The sequence below is a fragment of the Ceratosolen solmsi genome, unplaced genomic scaffold (assembly GCF_000503995.2).
Source record: "Ceratosolen solmsi marchali unplaced genomic scaffold, CerSol_1.0 scaffold35, whole genome shotgun sequence".
Taxonomy (NCBI): domain Eukaryota; kingdom Metazoa; phylum Arthropoda; class Insecta; order Hymenoptera; family Agaonidae; genus Ceratosolen; species Ceratosolen solmsi.
The window spans coordinates 8,093,058-8,111,133 of record NW_011948423.1 but is presented as its reverse complement, the minus strand read 5'-3'; the positions used below and the strand labels follow the sequence as shown (position 1 = coordinate 8,111,133).

The 18,076-nt window shown below is 23.8% G+C and overlaps 3 protein-coding genes across 3 annotated transcripts in view; 1 reads left to right on the top strand and 2 right to left on the bottom strand.

Moving 5' to 3' along the window:
• Positions 1–476: 476 nt before the first annotated feature.
• Arpc3A (Actin-related protein 2/3 complex, subunit 3A) lies at positions 477–1,745 on the bottom strand. Its single transcript, XM_011499734.1, has 4 exons — positions 1,717–1,745; positions 1,319–1,498; positions 838–1,033; positions 477–675 (listed from the first exon to the last, which is right to left on the bottom strand). Exons 1-4 carry the CDS (start codon positions 1,720–1,722, stop codon positions 521–523), a joined length of 537 nt encoding a protein of 178 aa, XP_011498036.1. The 5' UTR covers positions 1,723–1,745; the 3' UTR covers positions 477–520.
• Positions 1,746–2,494: 749 nt separating this feature from the next.
• Positions 2,495–4,167, top strand: LOC105362314 (XK-related protein 6). The gene is made up of 4 exons (XM_011499731.1): positions 2,495–2,913; positions 3,016–3,337; positions 3,441–3,596; positions 3,671–4,167. Exons 1-4 carry the CDS (start codon positions 2,617–2,619, stop codon positions 4,165–4,167), a joined length of 1,272 nt encoding a protein of 423 aa, XP_011498033.1. The 5' UTR covers positions 2,495–2,616.
• Positions 4,168–4,334: 167 nt separating this feature from the next.
• Positions 4,335–18,076, bottom strand: part of Dap160 (dynamin associated protein 160) — a 35,052-nt gene continuing 21,310 nt past the window's right edge. The window contains 11 exon segments of the mRNA XM_011499880.1: positions 4,335–4,737; positions 5,051–5,224; positions 5,824–5,898; positions 6,594–6,668; positions 7,332–7,575; positions 8,054–8,347; positions 8,426–8,509; positions 8,855–9,061; positions 9,566–9,638; positions 9,699–9,805; positions 10,938–11,065. Coding sequence (XP_011498182.1) covers positions 4,586–4,737; positions 5,051–5,224; positions 5,824–5,898; positions 6,594–6,668; positions 7,332–7,575; positions 8,054–8,347; positions 8,426–8,509; positions 8,855–9,061; positions 9,566–9,638; positions 9,699–9,805; positions 10,938–11,065 — 1,613 coding nt within the window. The 3' untranslated portion in view covers positions 4,335–4,585.

Below are 18,076 nucleotides of genomic sequence, written 5' to 3'. Positions count from 1 at the left end.
TCTATGATTACATTATCAATATTTTTTTAACAAATAAAATAGTTCGATCCACGATATTTATATGTTAATCAATTATAAAATAAAATAATTCTATAAAAAAAACAACATATAATACTTGAATAACAAATGATATTAACATGATAAACCGGTGTTAAAATATTAATTAAGTTTATTCATAATTTGTTAAAATTAAAGAATATTTAAGAAATCTATTGGAAAATTAATCAATGTAAGAGATCATTAGTATAGACAATTAATTTACAAATATTTATGTGCATACATCGCACGAAATATAAAAATGTTCATTAAAAAAATTTTTTCAAAAGGCAGAGTAAAATATTATATAGCAATTTTTAATGTAAACTCTCAGTTTATTCTTAGTTTATTTGTAAAAACTTAATAGAAAAACAGTAAATAATAATTTAAATGGAAAATTTAATCTATGTCTCTGTTTATTTATTTTTTTTTTCTTTATTAAATATATATAAGCCTTAAAATTAGATAATAAGAAAAAAATTTATTATTGACCAGGACCGGATAACGATTTATCCATAAACTTCTTTTTCGCAAAACATAGCCACCATTTGCTTGGCTTTCCATCACTTCCATAAACTTTTTCAATAAGCCGAAGTCCTGTTTCTTGTCGTAATTGTAGTAAATATTGTCTCATGGAATCTAGATTTCAATAATAATATTGATTTCATTAAATGAGAATTTTCAAAAGATTATTTCAAATAAGAATCATATTACATAAAAGGGCTTGATTACAAATAGAAATAAAACAGAAGGAATAAACAAAATTATATTAATAATATTTTAACTAATATTTTTACATACCAGCTTCGGATGAATTATTTGGTTTAGCGTAAACAGAATTTAATGGAAAACCTGCATCTCCAGGAATATCAAACTTTGAAACTGCCAAGCAATACATTTCATTTTGTGCCTGATGTTGATTAATACACTTTTGCAATTTCTTTAAACATTCCGTTATATACAAAGTTATGTATATTAAAACTCTATCTGCTTCACTCTGAAATAAATTGTTTAAGCGTACAATATATTATAAATTGGCATCAATTTGACTCTTAATATTTGCCATTCCAATTTTTCAATTCTTCCAATTATTATTTAACAAATTGTATTTAAAATAGTCCTATTACCATTTTTTTCATCTAATTATAATATTTATCAAAACTCATTAAAAACATGTTTTTATAATATAAACTTTTAAACTTAAAGTTTTATATGGTTTTAAAACTTCATCAATTATCCTATTGTTTTGAGTATATTATAATGATATATAGTGAAATTATACCTTTATCTCATAGGTTCTAAAAAATACATTTGCTTTGAAATAATATAATGCTTCGTCTATAATATCCATGTCTTCGACAGTAAGGAGAGGTGGAGCGGGACCTCTATATGATGTCTTCAAGGGTAATAGGGCCATATTACCCAAATTATTGTTTTTCTCTGTGAAACTGGAATGATAAGCCTGAAACAAATCATTAAAATCATCATTAATTTATTAATATTAATATTAGAAAATAGCTAATTTTTCTTAATCTCCGATCATTTATACTTATACTAGTATGTAATATTATGTTATGATAAAATTAGTTAATAATACTAAAGAATTTCGGCCTTTTCATAAAAATTATTGAATAGTTTTTGGATAATTTATAACCTAAGTAAGTTATAATATATACGTACTGGCATTTTGATAGTTGTTTTAAAAAATATATATATATAAAACTTTTCAACTTTATCAAACTACCAATTTATTCACATTTAATTTATAAATATCATTTAAAAGATTATATTTCACTTTGTTATGAAAAGTCCAAATGTGACTAATAATTATGACCCGAGTGACGTATAATCAGCCATTGGAGTCTTGAACCTTCGAGTCTGATCGGACTGTCGATAGAAAATCCTCGTTGACCGAGAATGACTATTTTGACAAAACTGCGCTTGTCAGCGACGCTTTATTACCTTGAGCATTGTTTGTGTACAATTTCGGCTGCGCAAAAATTGAATCTATATTATCTGCATACGCATACGCATATACATATATATGCATATGCATATGCATTTATTGGTTTGTGTGCACATTTGTGGGTGGGTTAGTGTGCGTATGCGCGCATTGGCATGTCAAGGAAGCATTTTAAAAGACGGCGCCACAAGAATTGGCAAAAATGCCTTCATCTACGATTGTAGTCGATACTTTAAAATTAATAAACATTTAAATGTAGAATATTGTAAATGTAATATCAATTATATTAAATAAAACGATTTATAAGATTAATTTAAAATTTATCCATTTTTATAGTTTCTATTTCACAAAGTATTACTTATATAAAATAATTAAAATTTTATAATAATTTACAATGTATAATTAATAAAAATATTAATAAATTTAACAAGTTAAATAGGGGAGTGTTGGTAGAAAAGAATATAATTAAAATGTATTGAAATTAACCTCAAAGTTCGTAAACAAAGGATTACTGAATTTTGCAAATCGGTTTTAAGTTGTAGGCATTGTATATCACCATTTATTTTATTACTATTGTATTTCATATTAATTATATATTTAGTAAAAGTAATTATAAAATGGAGTTCGAAGATAATATTAGCCCGGTAATTGCTTTAAATGATTTTGCACGAGAAAGAAAGGAAGATGTTCCAGATATTCCTCCAAAAAGCTCAAAAATATCTAATTTAGATATATTTTTACTGATACTATCGATTATCACACATTGTACAGATTTCTTTATTGATATTAATCTTGTAGTTCAATATTACTTGAACAATAAATTACAAATGTTTGCGTGGACCATAAGTTTAATAATGATTCCATCTTTTATTAATACAATAGTCAGCGTACAAATGTATCATCAAGATGAAGAGGTATAAATTTATTAAAAATAATGTAAATCCATGGTATTTAATACTCTTATTTTTTTTCATTTAAAATCTGTTTATTTAAAGCTCTTTGAATTTAATTTGTAGAACAATACACAGAATAAGTGTACAAGAGGCAAAACATTTTTCAAGAAAATGGGACAAGTTATTGTTGTATTACTTATAGTAGTATTACAATTTACCATGGCTTACAGATGCTTCCTTAGCTTAAAATATGCTATTCAATCGCGCAATTGTAAAAGAAAAGATGATAAAGTGGGACAAAGAAAGTACTTTATTAAAATGTTGAAAGAAGAACAAGATATTGCACTTCTTAGAGTTTTAGAGTGCTTCATTGAAGCAGCACCACAACAAATTTTACAGTTATCTATTTTTGTACAAGATTACTACGGTGAATTTAGTATTATGAGTAAGTATTTTCGAAAGTATTTAAAAATGTATTTTTTATGCATAAAGTATTTCGTGTAAATAAATTAAAGAAATTTTCATTAATCCGATAATGTAAATTATAGCTTTACATCAAATCATTAGTATTATTAGTTCGTTCATTAGTTTGGCATGGGCAATGGTTAGTTATCATCGTGGTATTCGACTTGCCCAAGTGGATAAAAAAAATATTAATTTTGCTGGATCTGTACTTCAGTTTCTATGGCACTTATTTATTACCAGTAAGATATTTATTATTATTTTAGTAATGATATAGTTTTAATATCACTTTATGAATTTAACAAAATTTTTTAAGCTTCACGAATAGCATCTGTAGCAGCAGTAGCAATTTTTTCAACTTTCTGTGTTATATTGGCTTGCTTTTTTCATTGGATTGGAATGACAATATGGATTATTATGGAATCTCGCGGTTTAATTGTATTTTGTCAAGATCCAAATCGAGCTCCACATTTGCCTCGTACAATAATAGAACGAATTAAATCAATATTATTTACTTGTGTGCTTGGATTCATTTATATTTTCATTTATTTGAATCCCGATGATTCTGGTACATACACAAAGCATCTGTTTTATTATACAGTATGTTTATTGGAGAATATTTCAGCGAGCATTTTAATACTTCTAAGTGTGCCTAGTAATATTGATATTGTATGGTATCATTATTTAATATCTGCTACTTGTATAATATCATTTATAATAGGTGTAATTATTATGATATTTTATTATTTAAAATTTCATCCATCGATGAAACATCATACATTCTATTTTTCAAAATTTCTAAGGTTAAGATAATTTATTAATTTATCAAAATAATTTTTTTTTAATAATTTTTATTTAATAATTTAATATTGGTATAATAAAAAGAGAGCATTCACAATAGCAAAATAACAATAATTAGAAATCCGTAATAAAGTTATAAACAGTACAATAATATTTTAGATATAAACAGGAAAATATTTCCTAACACTTTGTTCATTTTAATAATACAACATAGTATTCAAGATATGAACCATTTGCATATAATCATTGACTTTTGAGTCTCATTTACAAAAGAAATACTATAATATACTGGAAATGTTTGGATACATACTTTTACTATCTTAGAATACTTATATATTTTACATACTAAAGGACTGAAAAATTAGTTTGTAAATTTGAATTTAATTCACATACTCTTTTGTATTAGTTTTTTATAAAATTTCTTTATCCACTATCTACTGCCAAATAAGCGAAGGTCCAATTTTAGAACTACGTCTCCTCTATCAACTTCTCGAAGCTTAATTCGTTTTGTGATTGGCCCACAAGCATCTTTACTATCTCTCATAATATCCACTACTCGAACTTCTGCTCGACCAAGAAATTCTGAAAGTAAAAATAATACAATTCTGTTATTGCCATTCATTATTTCCATGAACATTACATGGGCAAATAGACGTTTTGAAAAAAAAAAAAATAACTTTATATAAATAATACGTATAGTTAAAATGAAAATTTGAAAAAGTACTGATCAATGCTTTTTTTTAGAAGTATTGCATTTAATAAAGGATATTTTTAAATTTTGAAGGTAAAATTGACGACACATTCAGGTTTCAAGTAGTTTAACCGTTTGGTTTTTGACCATTAGCATTAAGATTTAGCTGATTATAAAATTAAGATAAATTCTTCAGTTTCCTACCATCTGGACTGAAGTATCCCTTATCAAAAATAGTAATACATAATGTGTCTTCGTGCAAATCCTTAACTTGGAACTGCATAGATGTATCCCACACTGGACAGTCTGTGCCTGAAACTACGATTGTTTGTTCCTCTTGTGAGCCCATTGAAACTTTACAAAATGCATTGCATTTTCCTACAAACATAAGATTGGAAATCTATAAGACTTATTTGAAGACATTGGATCTATCGTAAACAAACATGCTTTTTTACCTGATACAACAATACTACAAACAAATACTTAATAATTCTATTATATGCATAATTAATATAAAATACTAAACGAAACTTTATTAACTATAAATGAACAGAAGGGTTAGTATAGATAGAATTATCCCTTATTGTAAATACAAATATAAAAGTAAAAATAATTTTTACTTTTTATATACATTTTTATTGGTGAATTTCCCATGACGATCTTTCAAAGACAATTACTTTTGTATTTTTATACTTAATAATATAATAAGAAATTACAACAATGTTATTCATGCGGTGTAAAATGTATAGTTGTCAATAAAACAAAAGTATTCTTATTAAAATTTATGTATACCTAAAATATTTCTCACCAATGTTGTGCCTTATTGTTGGTTCAGCACTTAAAATATTAAAATTATTATTAAAGCAAACGATATTTGTAAATATGCATATGAATTAAGATATTTAAATTTTGTACTTAAAACATTATTATAATTTTGTGGTAAAACGTTTTTTTTTTTGAAATTTTGAATGTTTTACCTTTGTTTTAACTGACAAGATCTTCCATTTCCTCAATTATTATCCAAAGAAAGACTTTTTGCGATCTTTGATGGACTAGAATATACTGTATTAATTGTTAGTTTATAGTCTAGAGTGTTGTAGTCAAATGAAATTTATAAAAAATATTGTATGTCACCCCAGTTCTTATCACTTTTTTGGACGTTTCAATGTACTAGATCCCAAGAACCAACTTCGACATGCGTATAGGAGAAAAAAGAGTAAGCAATAAGCAAATAAGTACTACGTACATATAATAAATACTACCATTTAGAAACAAATATATAATAAAATTATTTTCAATAAAAAATAAATTATATCTTATTAATATTCTAAATAATATTTGCTAATAAGACTATTATTATATGTGCGACAAGGTAATCATAACCAGATTTGTACCAAATATTTGTATGAATTTTAAATTTGTCTAACTTAATATTATGTTTCAATCTCTTTCGAAAATAAATACGTTAAATGTACTTATTAATTATTTTCATGGTGATATTAGACATTTAAAGAAATTAATATTCAATATTTAATTGCCGTATGAGTTTTCCATAATAATATTATAAATAAAGATATTTTGATAATATATAAATAATAGTATTGGTAAAAAAGGAATTAGTTTGTAGTTTGCATAGAAATGTATTGAACCGATATTATTCAAAGTAGACAGGACTTTCAAATAAATATGGTAATACATAAATGTCTAATAGTAATAATAATCAATATGAAAAGTCATGGTGGCTTACCAGTTGTGGCTCTTAAACTGGAGCCTTCAAGTACCGTTACAAGAATCCGTCCACATGCTTTGAATTGCGCTTGTTCTGTACATTAATAACAACAGAAATTGTATTATTTTCTTTGTAATAAACTAATATTTAACAACTAAAGAATGTTGATTTATTTTACAAATACTTTTGAAAATAAATCCACTCTCTAATGCATTATTATGCATTATAAACAAATACAAATTGTTATTATTTTATTATATGAATTTGTTATAAATAATTTTATATAAGCTATAGCAATACTTGACATTTTTCTGTATAAAATTGCCTTATAAAATTGAAAAAATCTTTCATTTTTTTAAATTTTCTTATTTTTCACTATCTCTCATAAAATGATATCTCTCATAAACTTAAATTAACTTAGATTAAAGTGATTTTTATATTATAATTGAATTTAATAAGATTTTATTAATATTTCACCTTTCATAATGTACAATGAATAAGAAATATACAATTCTAAGATGTATCTTGAATTAATACTCAAATTCTTATATTATATTAGGCACATTTAACTATATCTTTATTAATAGTTGTCTATAGAAATCTTTTATTTCTGTGCTGAAATTTTTACTGACATTCTTTCTTATAAATGAAGTAAATATTGATTTTACAAAAATGAATAGGCAATATGCGTAAGGATCAAATAGACAGTAAATAGAAATATCTTTATTTATGAACTTTTGTATTCGTTATACTTACTCGAACGCTGACGTTGTAGCCGACACTTTTCATTTTCAGCAAACTGTCGTCGAGCTTCTGCTATTCGCCTCACCCATAAGGAACATTCGCTCGCGGAAGGTGCTAGCAATGTAATAGCTTTCTTGGAGTCGTTTAACTTTAAGGTTCTCGACTGATCGGATGCATCACCACCATTTGTGGTGACACCCGAATTTACGTGCAATTCTGACTCGTTGAATAGAACTAAATCCTGGAGAAATATGGGCTGAAAGGAGGATAAGTTAATGAAACGTAGAAATAGAAAAACCTGAGACTATAAAGTATCGATACTATTAATCATTTAAGATTAAAGAAATAATTAAATTCAATACACTTTTCTACACTATTGAAAACAAAAATCGCTAATTATTTGCTTATACGATATTATATAATATAGGCATTAAATTTAAAGGCATTCGTTCATAAAAACTTCAATTATATAATATTATAAAGATATACCAAAAACTAGCAATGATTTGTATATTATTTTAAAAATAACCAATTGACATATTAAATATATATATATGTTATTAGAATTTGTAAAAGTTGACAATTATTTTTATTCATAATCAGAATTTTTAATTGAGGCTCGACTTTTAATTGAAAGATAGATTTTTATAGGTATTTTTATAGCTTTGCCTCAGCAACTATTTAATCATCTAAGCGTATTGAATATCAATTACATATTAAACTTTAAATGTTACCCTTCTATATAATTTGAATCTATGATATTCGTTCCGTTCAAAAGAAAATTGTTGCCCGCTTGGTATAGATTTTAATGGTTGAGCGAATAATAAAAAGTCATTTGTAAGAAATCCAATGAGTTCCTTGCCACTCTTAGCTTTATGTAAAATTCCAAAATGTATGAGCTTACGCGGGCCAAGAGAATTTGTGAGTGAATTAAAAACGATTTGTTCTTCTAATCCATCACACGTGACGTGTGTTTGAAGCCACTCTAGTCTATCGCTATTTTCTTTTTCTCGTACGCCTTCGTTAACCTAATTTTCATTAAAATTGAATGTAAGCAAATTATTTCATGAAGTAAATTAAATAGTTCTTTGAGCATTTTAGAATACCTGAGTACAAAATTCTTCGGCCTTAGCCAGCGCTTCTTGTAAATATTGCTTATCAGGATGATCGGAACGTGTATATTCTAGTATCTGGTTTACAACAATGAAAATATATTTCTTGAATTCAATATTAAAAATATCATTGGTGTAATGTTTAATTAATACATAAATTACAAGAGTTTTTACATTTTTTTCATAAAAACATGATTTCGAACAATATAAACGCAAGTAATTATAACTATCTTATTGTAATAATTTAAAATTCTTTATTATATCGATTAATTATATTTATTTATTAATATATTTATCAATCTTGACAATCTACTATTCTTATTCTTAAATGATAAGAATTAATATATTAATCAATCTGTTTTAATAATCAGTAAAAAAAAAAAAAAAAAAAAGAAGAGAAATAGGAAAAAAGTTGTTCAATACCTTTCCGATAAGTAATGGATATTTGGTAATTCGCTGCATTGGTTTGATTAAAAATGAACTTAATGGCATTCCTTTGGTACGGGGATCTTGTTGACATCTTTGAGAAACTTCGACAAAAGCGGGAAAAGTTTCCGTCAGTCGCTGAAGATACACTGCCGCTGAGATTTGACAACTACAGAATCTAACATACGCAGACATTCTTGGTATCTGAAAATGTAAAAACGGAAAATACAATATTGTAGATTTAATTTGGAATTTTTTAAATATTTTTATTATATAAAATACATATATCAAATTTTTTATGAGTTTTTTTGCAATACATTTAACTTTATTAATATGGATAAAATTCAATAAAACAATGATGAATAACCCCAAAAGGAGATGACATTAATTATTTTTTTATTTTTGTTTTTAATAACTTTGTTTAACCATTGAATATTGAAAATATTGTAATGTATATTTTATTATACATATAAAAAAATGATATAATTATTTTTATAATTATATGTTTGATTTAATTAAGATGACAAATTTCTTTTTCTTAATACATTATATTAAAACTGCGTCTAACTGTTAAATAAAAACATCGTTACTTAAATATATATATATATATATATATATATATTTTTTTTTTTGAAATTTAAATTATAAACATTTTTTAATAATGCCTTCTTATTCTATATTCTAATAAACAAAATTCTGTAAACTTACACTTTCACAAAGAATATCGCCAATCATCCTGACAATTCCGCCTTCGCTATTGTCTCTCCTTATCCTCAATGTTCTATAGAAAGGATTTTATTTAAAATCAATAAAACACATGGAAATAATATAAATTTATTACCTCAAAAAATTATCATTACAAGCGATTATATCTCTCCAATTGACGAATATTTTATCAACTTCATCCACTGATAGCACCATACTGTTTAAAAGTGGTTTTTCAAATACCTACATAAAATATAACAATTGAAAAGATCTTAAAAATAATATTACATGCAGAAAAATAAATTATATTAAATATGCAATAATGTACATTAAAATTATGTTATACATTGAATAATTAAATATTTTAATATATATATATATATATATATATATATATATATTATTTAAGAAGATGATAGAATAATAATAATGCATTTCATATAAATTACATTATTTTAAATATTCAAATTAAAAAAATTTTAAAATCTATACATATTATTTCAATGTATTTGATGAGTTTTGTGGATACGGAATACAATAAAACTTTTATAAAAAAATATATATATGAACGAAGTACATAATTAAATAATTATATCGTAGTTTTATCTTCAATATAAATAATTTTTACAAAACTTATTCTATCTCTTATTGGTATTAATATTATCTAATTAATATTAATATCTAAGTCATAAAATGAAATTTACTTTGGAATGTATATGATATTGATATATTGATTTACTGAACCACTAAAGAAATTTGAAAATGGTAAATCTCCTAGAAATGTATATATAATATAAACAAAGTTTATAATTATTTGTTATTTTAGTAATAAATGCCTTTGTACTGTACTTAAAATGTTAAAACTGAAATACTTGTATCAAGAGTAAAATTTTCGTTTTATTATTATTTTTTTTTTTTTTTAAAGCAAAAACATTTAAAAAATCGGTTTCATTCAATTCACAATCAAGATAAATCTTATTTGTAATAAAATCAAATTAATTTCGATATTAATTTAAAAATTAAATGAGTATATTATCTCCATTCAATTTGCATGTGTCAATCAACTCGCTTTCTAATCATATGAATAGTACATCCTGCAATTATAATAATAAATAATTATGTTAATTTTGAAGTGTTAATTATATAATATTCTTATAAAATTTATCTATATTGGACAATGCTTGTAATGAATATAAGTAATAATTAAGAATTTTATTTATTTCTTTATTGATTTATTTTTGGTAGTAATTACATTAAGTATGAATATACAAAATTTATTGCATCGACACAATAGTTCTGCTAAGTTGAAAAATTATTATATAAAAATCATTACGAACCGTAAGAGAAAAGCAAATGTAGAAAAGGGGTTGGTTACCTCATGTACTAGTTGCATATCAACGATGTAAGCCTCCTCCGTAATGATTAGTTCCTTGATGTACTCCTGCCGCTTTCGTTCCATAGAATCGAGTTGCGCCATTGAATCCTCTTTTGCAAAATCGCTGACTGTGTGTACGAAACACACGTAAGGGCGCGACGAAAAAAGAAAACAAAATGGATATACAATATAGTGCCGATGGGACTATTTCTGTGATCTTGTCTCCTCTTCCTTCTCTTTCGCCTCTTCTTCCTCTTTCTCCTCCTACGAAAAATGTTGCTTATCGCGAAAGCCGCGCGCTTACCTCAAACTGTGTTAGGCATTATTTCTCGCCCCGATACGCGACATATTGATTTTTGCTTATTACTTTTTTAATTTTGCCTCGAATATCGAGAGAAGTTATTAAATTTAGATAGGCTGGACGTTCGCAATACTGTAGCAGTAAAAATACCAGAAAAATTTAATAAGAAATCGAATTCGAATGTCATTTTGTGGGAATTTTAATTTTTTTTTTTAATACGGAGTTACGAAACAACATGGGCATATCACGTACACAAGTGAAAATTTGCTAATAATGAAATACGATGCATTGATTAGATATTCGTGTGATTATTTTTCGATATTTACTTTCTTAAGTAATTCTAACCTCTAGTATGTGTATCTGATCATCTAAATTTATTTTTGAAAAATATTCTATCTCTGAACAAAGTAACTTCATTTATGCTAATGTATTTTACATGCAATTTTAGATCTATTTCTTTTATTATTTGCAAAACTTTTTTAAATCAGTCACTTTATATAATGTCAATTAACAATTACTATATATATATTTTTTTTTATAATATATCGATAATAAGTTTTATAAATATTTTATAATTGTTAATTTAATTAATAGTCAATTAATAGATAAATAAAATAGTTTATAATATATTGTAAAGAATTAATAAATGTTGTAAAATATTTATTTATTTAAAATAAAATACTTATTTAAAATCTACACATCATAAAAACTGAAATATTATATTACATCGATATTTCTTACTAAGAATAATAAAACATCTGAAGAAATTTTATTTTAACTTATACATTGTTATAACTAACATTGTAATATAAATATCAGCTCTATTCTGCTAATAAGCATATTTATTAAATGGATATAGTTGAAAAAAAAAAAAATAATAATAATAATAATGGAACAATCAAAATATGTTTAAAGAAAAAATAATGATATTAATTGAAATAAGAATGTATAAAATTGACTAAAAGAATAAAAGATTCAATAATTTTTCTTGAAATGATAATTGAATGAAAAGTTTAATTCAACTCCATTACGTGCAATTTTTATTTTCTTTCTTTCTTTTCTTTCTTCTTCTTCTTTTTTTTTTTTTTTTTTTTTTTTTTTTTTTTTATTAATATCCGATAATACAACGTGAAACAATATAAGTCTTGTATTGATAACAATCTGAGGGTAGCGCTACACGTATAATAGTTATACATAATTACAATAACTGTAAGTGTATATATATATATCTATATATATATATATATATATATAATCGAAGTACACGTAGCGTAATCACGCCTTAGCAAAACACGCTTGACAGTTTATAATTTTATATTTTTATATTATTTGAATAGAAAAATGTTTTCCGAATAATATTCTTTTTTTACCTTTCAAATTTTTCATTAGCTCATTTTTGTACATATTCGTATAAATATTTATTTATTAAAATCATAATTCTGAATACCTACATATAGTTTTACTTCAATTTCCAATTTTCCGTCATCTATTACAATAATAGATATTTTATTCGAATGTAATTAAATTATTATTTCGCGAGTCAAGAGCAATGAGAGGTGACGAAACGCGCACACGCTCGTGCATACACAATTGTGTGAGAAGTCGCGATATTTTTAATGCCTTATATCTTTGACTTTTTGCATTTAGTACATTTAGCATTTAGTAACTAGTTTAATTACATCGCGATTTCATTTTTGAATTAAATTGTTCGCAGTTTTACATTTTTTTCTTGTTCCTCGATAAGGAACATGATAGTATTATTTTTTTTTTTGTTTTTACATCGCTAATTTTACTATTTTCGACGTAAAATAAATTTAATTATTTTTTAATGAAGTTCAAAAAATGTTTTCCTAATTTATTAATAGCAAATAGTTAGGAAGACCTATGTATATAATTGTTTATTTCGTTTTAGTCGTACAATATGTGTGTATTAATTGTGTCAGGTGGATCTTTATTGATTAAATTTATTTTCTGACTATTTTGTTTCTATAATATTTTCTTCTTTCTTTATTAATTTTATAGCATATAACTCATGTAATATAAGTAAAAAATAATAACAACGGCTTCACAACAGCTACATTATATCATTGTTATAAAATTGCTTTGTATTTTAATCACATGCAAATCAATAATCCACATAAAAGCATTTTCTACAGTTGTGATAATGCTATATATTTATCGTTATATTATTGTAAAAATTCAACACAAAAATGATTAAAGTAAATTTATAGAAAACTGTATAAATACTATATAATGTATAAATACATATTTTCAAAATTTATTTCACGCAATTTCAGTATTACCTAGATTTTATATAAAACGCATGTTTTAATTGAATATTGTTCAAATTTCATTCATTGCCAGTGAACTTACAGTTTTATATGAATATATATTGATAAAGTGGTATTGATTGAATTATGTAAAAAATTATTGTTTCATCTGTAACTTGAAATTAGACTTAGATTTTGAAATTCAATATTGAAACATGTGACTGCATAAATTAAACTGAAATACCAATTAACGACTTTTTATACTTTTCATACTCATTAAAAATTTACAAAGCTTTTCATTCTCTATCTCCATCATAAAATAATATTTAACTGTTTATGTAGTTTTAATACCTTTCATAATTTATATAAATCAGCAATTCACGTTTACGGTGTACTTATTTCTTAAACTATTATTTTAAAATAATATTCTATCGTTTATTAGGCGTATGGTGGTCGTAAGAGTGCAAAAGTGAACTTTGGTATCAAGTCAACTTTCAATTTTTGTATACTTTAATATCTTCTAAAGTAGGCAAAAGAGATATGTATATTAATTTAATTTTACGACTGTTGATTATTATTATTATTATTTTTTTTTTTTTTTTTTTTTTTTTTCGTAATGATTAACCAATTACGCACTCTGAAAAGTTTTTATTGTTTTCTTTCTTTCGATGCGGAAGAAAATTGCAAAAGTTATTCCGGAAAAGTAATATTTAACCAGAGATTTATAGAAAATGTAATTTCAAAATGTACAAATTGTAATTTCAAATAATAGTCAACGAAATAGTAAACTGAACAATCATTCCGGAATCACTTTTTAAAAATTTATTAAAGTAGTTTCTAAAATATGATATAAAAATTTAAATAAATATATAGAACATAAACAATTCATGTTAGTAAATATATGTACTGTAGAATGCAATTTTAAATTGAATTTTAAATATTTTGATGTGTTCCCATGTTGTTAATTTAATTTTTTTCTGTCGTCGTCGAGGGTTTAAAATTAAAGGAACATTCAGAAGTTATTTATATATATTTATAAGCTTATACATGAACATATGAATAATATTATCGAATAATATACATTTTCATTAGTTGTAACTATAAATAATATATATTTTTTTTGGTTCGTTAAAAAAAAAAAGGAAAAAAAAGGAAAAAAAATCTAAATGAACATTTAACTTTAAACATTCTGATAAAATATAGTTAAATTTGAACATTGAAAAAATATCTTTTAGTGAAAGCATTATTTTAACATCTATACATATATGTATGCATACATATATTGTGCACGTATATATAATGTTACGATGCTACAATACATGGCCATGAAATAATTTTTAAATTAATTTTGTCTTAAGTAATATTTCATTCAATATGTCAGTATTATTATAAAGATACTTTTACTTCTAGTTGTCTTTAATCCGTAAGAATTTATAATATTAAAAAAAAAAAAAAAAAAAAAAAAATGCCCATAAATATATTAAAAAATGGATTATTATATTTAAATAATGATTTTAAAAAATATATAGAAAAGTATATAGATTATGCTTGAGGAAACAAAAGCCATAAGATCGATTAATTAACAGACATTTATTCTATCCTTAATATTTCCAATGGCTGTGCGACCCTGCGACTTCAAACCTTCTGGCCAAGAGTACGTTATTTATTATGCCCGTTGTCTTAATTATTTATTTTTCCATACTAGGTATTATTTATGCTTTCTTTTTTCTTTTTCTTTGGTATTACAGTGACAGCGCTTATACATTTTTTTTTTCATTTTGATTTCCGTACCAGGATAAATCTGGCGCAACCGAAACTAATTGTTAAATATATTATGTAATGGAAAAAGAACGAAATACGGAAACGTCAACAGTTTAACTATTACAATATCATAACGCTTGCTCTTCGTCGTCTTTTAATTTATATAAATATTAGAATTCCAAAGTTACAGCGTTTGGCGGTCCAAGAGTAAACGAGGATATATATCTAGTCTTCATATAATATTCGAAACTCGAGAAGGCATTTCTTATATAATATATATCGTCATACATGTACGTTCTAATTGTAAAATTCAATTTTTCATTTTATATTATGTTATTAGCGACATCACTCGCATTTAATATCATTCCCACACTCATACGTGTGCGTGCGCAACCAAGCATGCATCCATCCATACACACATTCAGTCAACCTAATATTCGCGTTAAAACGAAAATGTCAAATTTCTTTCTCGAGTCTAATGAAACGACGAATGTAAGTTTAAACATAGTTTTCAACAACAGTTGTTCGTAAATTTTACCTTAAAATTTTTCAAATTACATATATATTATCCTACCTCGTGATGCTGTCATAAGTTATTTATTATTTCATTCTTTAAAAACAGTGGTTGAAATAAATGATTATAAAATGAATCAAATAAAAATTAAATAAAATCGTTTTGATTAATTATTCGTAACAAAAAAATTTAATAATAACAAAAATCGAATATTTAATATTTTTATATATTAAATTTTTAGTTGATAACTTTAATGAAGTAAATAATTTAGAACGCGCAAATATGAATTATTTGAAAAAGAAAATTAATATAATGTCGCACGGTCATTTGAGTATATTATAGTTTTACATAAAAATCAGTTTTGTAAGTTTATTTCATAGCCTACGTAGTGAAATAAGAATAATAGAAAATATAAATAATGTGAAAATAATACTTAAAGTAAAATAGCTAGTAAACACCAGAGTGAGTGCGTTGTCTAGCAAAAGAATTTTAACAAACGATAATAAAACAATTTAACACTTAATTCACTTGAGATTCTAATATATAGTTTGTCTAAAAGTTGTTTTATTCATTCTCATATTATCAACAAAGAACAGAATTCACATGGCTTAAAAAATGTTTCATGTGATTACAGATTTTTCTTGTTGTATTAATTAAAATTTTTTATTTACCTTTGAGGTTAAGAAAATTATTATTGTCATTTTTTAACAAATATACATATTTTAAACAGAAAATTCTTTACTTATATCCAAACAGTACAATTTCAATATTCAAATTTATAAACCAATTGTCTTTCATCAAACTCCATTTAATTAATTGCGTATTAACCAACCAACTAATATTCTAGTATACCAATAAATAAATATAATAGACTATTACATAATTTCTTTTTAAAATAAATTTCAAAAGAAATTAAAGAATGATTTCAAATCTTATTACGTAATTATGTTTCATATATTTATATTGTATATCATCTATTTAACAGGATTCTAAAATTATTTCGTAAATAAATAGAATAAAAAAACACGTATGAACATTAAACCTTTACAAAAACATAAATAAATTAATTTCTGGAAATATTTGTTCATAATCGTTTTATTATATTAAAAAGTTCATAATTTATAAAAAAAAAAAATGTTATAATCTGGCGCGAACGATACCCATTACTAGAATAAAAAAAAATAGATAATATGTACAGTAAACAATATACTTCCAAATTTGCATAATACATAAATAATAATAATACACCATGCATCAAAATATTTAAAACAAAAAATTTGATGCACTTTATTAAAAATAAAAATTTTGTTCATATGGTATACCATAGCTTTTTAAGAATTTAGATATTTTCTTATAGAAATTTTTATATTTTTCTGTTCCCTCATAAAAAATAATAAACCTCTTGTACTATTACAGAATATAAAAAAATTAATTAAACTGTATCTGTATTACAATCAAACTTAATTAATGATTCCATATCTTCATATAAAACACTATTTTAAACTTTCATAAATTTACATAACATTAAAGTTTTTCTTATTTAAGGTTTTTATTCTACTATTCTATAACAAATAAATATATCATCATAGGCCATCATAAAATTACATTAAAATATACATAATTGACATCTCAAAATAAACATCAGATAACAATATATTATAATTTTTATTTTATTCACTAATATTATTTTATGTATTATCATTATTAAGGTGTATGAAGATTGTTTTATTTTTTAATTTAGAATTTAATTGAAAACTCTATTTCTTGTAATTTTAACATTAAATATAACATTGAATAAAATTTACATGAAATATAAATATCTTAATTAGAAACTATAAATCAAAATAATATTTAAATGCTATATATTTTCATTTATTATGGATAATGAATAATTAAATCATACTTTGATTAAATATTTATTTATTAAAGGTGTATTATTAATCTAATTTAAATCTACTATGTAAATGCAACAAAATTTATTTATTTTGTTATTGTAATCAACAGTATTAAATTAATTAAAATTCATATTGATAATTACATTAAACTATCTTATCAAAGTATTTGCTGTGGGATTAACATTATGAATGACTAATTAATCGAAGTATCTATTAAAAATCAAACAAAGTTTCAATTGTATAAAAGATTTTACATCAATTTCAATTATTATTCGATAACTTTAAAAATTAAAGCTATGAATTTTTTTATATTTTTTGCATTACAGTTGATTATTTATTATATAATTAATATAATAATTGAGTAATTCAATATCCACATGTTCCTGGGGAATTCATTG

Excerpts from the sequence above, each read along its gene's own strand:
- Arpc3A (XM_011499734.1), bottom strand. Across the intron at positions 1,034-1,318 it reads TTAGAACCTATGAGATAAAG|AGTGAAGCAGATAGAGTTTT; the intron begins GTATAATTTCAC and ends AATTTATTTCAG. Across the intron at positions 676-837 it reads AAATAATTCATCCGAAGCTG|ATTCCATGAGACAATATTTA; the intron begins GTATGTAAAAAT and ends ATTGAAATCTAG.
- LOC105362314 (XM_011499731.1), top strand. The coding sequence starts at position 2,617 with ATGGAGTTCGAAGATAATATTAGCCCGGTAATTGCTTTAAATGATTTT. Across the intron at positions 3,338-3,440 it reads CGGTGAATTTAGTATTATGA|CTTTACATCAAATCATTAGT; the intron begins GTAAGTATTTTC and ends TGTAAATTATAG. Across the intron at positions 3,597-3,670 it reads ATGGCACTTATTTATTACCA|CTTCACGAATAGCATCTGTA; the intron begins GTAAGATATTTA and ends AAATTTTTTAAG.